Source organism: Xiphophorus hellerii, chromosome 19, assembly GCF_003331165.1.
Source record: "Xiphophorus hellerii strain 12219 chromosome 19, Xiphophorus_hellerii-4.1, whole genome shotgun sequence".
Taxonomy (NCBI): Eukaryota; Metazoa; Chordata; class Actinopteri; order Cyprinodontiformes; family Poeciliidae; genus Xiphophorus; species Xiphophorus hellerii.
In genome coordinates, this window is record NC_045690.1 from 335,884 (window position 1) to 341,487 (window position 5,604).

General features: G+C 38.5%; 2 protein-coding genes across 2 annotated transcripts in view; both read right to left on the minus strand.

The window, feature by feature from the left end:
• Positions 1-205: 205 nt before the first annotated feature.
• On the minus strand, positions 206-2,116 carry LOC116709612 (5-hydroxytryptamine receptor 1D-like). Its single transcript, XM_032548259.1, has one exon. It carries the CDS (start codon positions 1,729-1,731, stop codon positions 622-624), a length of 1,110 nt encoding a protein of 369 aa, XP_032404150.1. The 5' UTR covers positions 1,732-2,116; the 3' UTR covers positions 206-621.
• A 2,016-nt stretch (positions 2,117-4,132) lies between these two features.
• LOC116709181 (membrane-bound O-acyltransferase domain-containing protein 2-like) overlaps positions 4,133-5,604 on the minus strand; it is a 24,975-nt gene continuing 23,503 nt past the window's right edge. Inside the window, exons 9-12 of the mRNA XM_032547569.1 lie at positions 5,467-5,570; positions 5,327-5,391; positions 4,456-4,588; positions 4,133-4,153 (exon numbers count right to left, since the gene is read on the minus strand). Coding sequence (XP_032403460.1) covers positions 4,133-4,153; positions 4,456-4,588; positions 5,327-5,391; positions 5,467-5,570 — 323 coding nt within the window. The remainder of the gene's footprint in view (positions 4,154-4,455; positions 4,589-5,326; positions 5,392-5,466; positions 5,571-5,604) is intronic.

Genomic DNA, 5,604 nt, shown 5'->3' on the forward strand with positions numbered 1-5,604 from the left:
ATGTTTGAAAAGTTTGAGTATGAAAAGTCGAAAAAATTTTACTTTGGGGATTTTTTTGTTTTATAAGTGGAAAATTTGCACAAAAAAAGTCAAATTTTGAAATTAATTTCAGAAATTTTCTAGAAAATAAAACTTTGAGAATTCTTTTCAGAATTTTTTTTAAATTTCTGTTTCAAGTTGAAAATTTTCAACTTTTGAAACTCAAACATTTTTTAAAAGTCAGAAAAAAATCATAAAATTTTTCAGATATTAATCTCATAATTTTAGAGAAAGAAATGATTTTCTATGCCATCAGTGTCCTCGTGTTCAATGACTCAGGTCAAACATCTGCTGGAAGAAAATGAGAAATTTTGAGATCAAATATTTTACTGACTTCTGAAACTCCAGAATTAAACAAAAATCTTCTAGAAAATTTCTAGTTAATCTCAAAATTTGCACGTTTTTTCTCGCAGTTTTTCAACTTTTCAAACTCAGACATTTCCATGTTTTTCTTATATATTTTGGAGGCTAATCTAAAAATTTCTGAGTTGTTTGGTGGAGATTTGCTCCTATAATTTCCCTAATATTCCATGAATTGAATGACAGAAATTTCACTGAAACATAGTTTCTGTTTGCCGCGGCCTAAAAGCTCCGTCTGCACTTCATGAGCTTGTGGAAAGCCTGCTTGAAGTCGTCATTGAACGCCGTGTAGATGACCGGGTTGATGAGCGAGTTCAGGTATCCCAGCCAGGTGAAGAGGTCGAACAGAACCGGACTGAACCAGCACGTCGTGCAGATGGCGTTGACCAGCGTGCTGACGAAGAACGGCAGCCAGCAGACGATGAAGGCGCCCAGGATGATGCCCAGCGTCTTGGTCGCTTTGCGCTCCCGCGCCGCGCATAGGCGTTTCCTCTCCAGCACGCTGTCCGCCAGCTTCACCTTCACGCTGTTCATGAACACAGGTGAGCCTCCGCCTCCGCCTCCACCTGTGTTTCCAGCGTGCAGGTGCGCGTCCTGGTGGGAGGCGGAGTTCAGAGAGCAGAGCGAAGACCCCGCGGAGGTCTGGATGAGCTGCGCCGTGGTGAAGCGCTTCCCGGATGCCGGCGTCTTGAAGATGCGTGAGCGCGCCGCAACGTAGATCCTCCCGTAGAGGATGACGAGAAGCACAGTGGGGACGTAGAAGGCACCAAAGGTGGAGTACAGGGTGTAGGAGATCTTCTCCGTGTTCACCACGCACTCCGTCAGCTCGCCCTGCGCTTTGGCCTGCCGCCAGAAGAGCGGCGGCATGGAAATGGAAATGGAGATCACCCAAACGACCGCCACCATCATGGCCGCCCTGCGCATCGTGCGGTGCTTGGAGTACTCCAGCGCGTCCGTGATGGCCCAGTAGCGGTCCAGCGCGATGACGCACAGGTGCAAAATGGAGGCGGTGCAGAAGGTGATGTCAGAGGAGAGCCAGATGTCGCAAACAATCTGACCGAGCGACCATGTTTTGGTCACGGTGTACACGATGCTGATCGGCATCACCAGGATGGACACCAGCAGGTCCGTGATGGCCAGAGACCCGATCAGGAAGTTGGCCGGCGTGTGGAGCTTTCTGGTCAGGAAGATGGTGGCTATGACGAAGGCGTTGGAGAGCGCGGTTACCAAGGTAACGACGCCTAGCAGCACGTAGAGGGAGACCTGCAGGCTGAGCAGCTTGGCCTCGGTCCAGGGCGCCGCTGTCGCGTTGTTTTCCGTGACGTTTTCCATGATTTCAGTTCATAACGAGATCCAGAGAAGAACCGAATAATATTTTTAAAAGAACTGGTTCATAACACATCAGATCTGTCAACATTTCGAATCATAAATACTTTCTCCAAATCGACCCGGAAGTTATCGCCATCAGCGGTAATATTGTTTTGACGTCATTTTCAAGTAACGTAACGGTAATGGCATAATAATCTAAAAAAATAATAAATATCTATATCTAATGAATATTTAACACTGGAACTGGAAGACGTTTTAAATATCCACAATAAATACATAAAAAACATCAAAATCATCTAGATTTATTAACTCTTGTACTTTATATAATAATTGTTTTATATTTACTGTTTGTTCTGATTGTATTTATTGACTAAATGTGTCTAATTAAGTCATTTTAAACCTTGTTTTGTGTAACTTTTGTTTTAGTCTGTTTTCTAATTGTGATTTTAAACCAACATATTCGATCCACTTATTTGTTTTCAAACCTGTTGACTATCTGATGTGTTTATGATGTTTTTAAACTGTAATATTGCTGAAATGTGCAACACAAATCAACTTGATTGGCTGTTTGATTAATAAAAATGTTAATTATTGTGTATTTTCTCAACCAAATCAATTAGTAAATTTCCGTTTTGCTTCATCGCTGATGTTAAATCCTAATCGATCAGGTTGTAACGTCGTCATAATTTCCAATTTATCAGCCATAAATCTGTTTCTCCTCTTCAACAAAACTCAGAATTGGATGTAGGAAGATGATGACACTCGTTTCACTTTTATCTTTTTTTTCTTCCTGATTTTAGGTCCGTATATCAGACTTTTTCTGCGACGCTTTGAAGACAAAAACATCAGAGTTGCATGATTAATGTGAGAACTGCTTCGGTTTCGGAGTCTCTTCAGCGTCCGCTGGGATTCTGGGCCATTATGCACAACTTCGCTGGAATGAGATGATAAGAAAAGGTTTTCTTTCACTTTCCCAGAGTAAAATGTTTGTCCATTAATTTCTCCTCTTCACTGCACTGATTATCCGGGGAAGTTTCAGCCGTGGCGTCCGTTGGGATTACGATGTTTAGAGTGACTTTAATCCAGCGATGCATTAATCTTCTATATGAAACAAGCAGAAAAAAATATATTAGACATTGTTTCCTTTTCCTATTACGTGTGTGAACTTCTGTGAATACACACAGAGATAAACCGAACACAGAAGTATTCGTTAGTTGGCAAATAAAATAAATGGCATTTTTAGATAAATAGAAAGCAATTTTGATGACATCTACTTGTTAATTAATCTATCAATATTTATGATTTTTATTCAAATAAATAAACTGGCACTAAGTCAGAAACTTGCAAAGAAAAAACACAAATTTTGAGAATAAGTTTAAAAAAAAGATTATTTTTAAAAAAAAAATTCAAAACAATCTCAGATAAATTTTTTTTTAGAAAAAACTTGTGAATTTCTGCGTTTGAAATGTCAAATTTGAGACAGATTTTTTTTTTGAGAATAATCTGAGGAATTTGTAGAAAAAAACCTTGAAAATTTCTGAGCAGCAGCCCTTTAATTTTTGCCCATTTCAACGTATTTTATTGGGATTTTATGTCTCAGACCAACACAAAATGAAACATAAACTAGAAGTGTTTTTAACAGGCTTTATACAAATAAAAACTAGATTTAATTAATATCTGTTGATGGTAAGAAGAAAGATATTATAAAGGAAAAGTAACGTTTACAAGCTTTATTAAATTTTTTAATCCAAAATCATGTTGCATTTTATTTACTAAAAAACAAAGTGAAAACATTTTCCTTCAGCTTCACAGTTCTTTGCTGCTACTTGTTGGTCACTTAAAGTGAGAAAGCACATTTAAGTTTGAGCGTTTATTGTGATAAAATGTGAAAACTCTGCTGGAGACTCTGCTGTTTGTCTTCGGTGTTCCTGACATGGACGCTTTTTTTAATTTAAAAGGTTAGAAAGAGCATGGATGAGATGTTTTATTCAGCAAAGCAGAAGAAAGGAGGATATTTGAGTTAATGGTCTCTTTGCTCACTGAATCTCAACTAACCTCGCCAACTTTCAGACAGGATTTAGTCCTGATGCTCACTTGGACCGAGTCCAAATGAGCAGATACTTATTATAAAACCATGAAGCTTCATCTGATCAGCAGTTTTCGGGGATCTTCTAACCAATCAGTTAACCTAATTACCAATTTTCCCTCTTTCAGCTCCAGCTGGGGATTGGAAGACAAAAATGACAGAAATGTTGCTGTTATTTGTTCTTCATTAATTGCATCACAACTGAAAACTCAAACAAAATTTTATCTGCGAAGAGATAAAAACAAAACATTTTTTGTTCAAATTTGTCTTGAAATATTTGATCATTTCAGAGGATTCACATTGGGAAACAATTTTTGATCAGTTTCCGTGAAGTTTTAGCTAAAATCACACCAACACGTGAGACCCACACCCTATGAAAATGCAAAAAAAAAACCAAACAAAAAAAAGCAGGTTATTTAAACAGCATCAACACCAAAGATGTGCTGCAACGGTTTTCAGCTGAACAGAAACAAAACCCGTGACGTTCAGAACTTCGCCGCTCCGCCATGACGGACGTCAAAACAACCGATGTTTTTCATCAACAAGCTTCCATATCGTGTTGAAAGGTTATTAGTTTTGTTCTTCTTGATACAAGTAGCTTCTGGAAAACAATTGGTGCTAAAGGAGGAAAGTGAACTCACGGCGCGGGCGGCCATGGTCATCCCGATGCCGGTGACGAAGGTCAGGTAGTAGCCGGGGTAGACGCCGTGCCACATGGCCGACAGCAGGAAGGTGGCGGCTGTCGGGTTGACGGGGCAACGCTCGTAGCAAACTCTGAGGAAGACGACACGGTGCATTCAGGGCTCACAAAAAATCAGGAAATATCAGCAGAAATAGCTAAGCTAATTAGCAAAGTTACAGTTTTACTCAAAGGTTTACAGGGATAAATCCATTTTAATTTAGAGATTTTAATAAAGGGAAATTATACAAAATTATACATACAGGCTCAAATAAAAACATACATTTAGAAATGAATTGAATATTAGTAGGAGTGTGTATATATTTTAGTCTATTTCAGATGTCAGCAACCCTTGTAATTTAAAAAGCCACAAAAAAACTAAATTAGAACAACATTGTTACATGATATTTGGAAAAGATGGTGTCTATTTTTATTTTATTATAGGATTTTTTGTGTCCTTTGAAATGAACCAGGATCTTATTTCTACTTTTAGGTTTTAAAATAAAGAAAAATAAATCTTTTGGAAAGAGGGGATGGACTGATAGTCTTCTATTTTAATATTTGCAGAAAATTACAGGAAAAACATATTACAGATAGTTTTATTGTGATTCTGATGTGGAAATTAAATATACCTGTTATTGTTATTATATCTTAATTTAAAACTTTATGTTGCTCTTCATTGCTTGAACTCTGTGCAGAATACAGGAAACGCCACAAACAATCAAAACCTGTTCAAGAAATTTAAGTTGTGTGTTGTAAAATCAAATCTCCCATCCAAAAAAACGCCTAAAATGCATCATTAAAACAAGGAAATAAACACAATCCTCTGTTACCTTTTGAGCCACTGAGCTGTCTGCATGTTCCAGTTGTCTAGAAAGAGCTTGAAACTTGTGGCAAACTGAAAGGAAACAATAAAACTTCAGGAATCAGATGGAAAATAAATCCAAAAGGTAAACGAACGACGACGCCGAACCTCGATATCCAGAATCCTGAGGTTGGAAATCAGATCCCAGCGCGGCGAGCCGTCTGCGTCGTAGCCATTGAAGCCAAACCCGGCTGCGTTGTTGATGGCATCGGCTGCAGACAAATAAACAGATCCAGGAGATTCCTC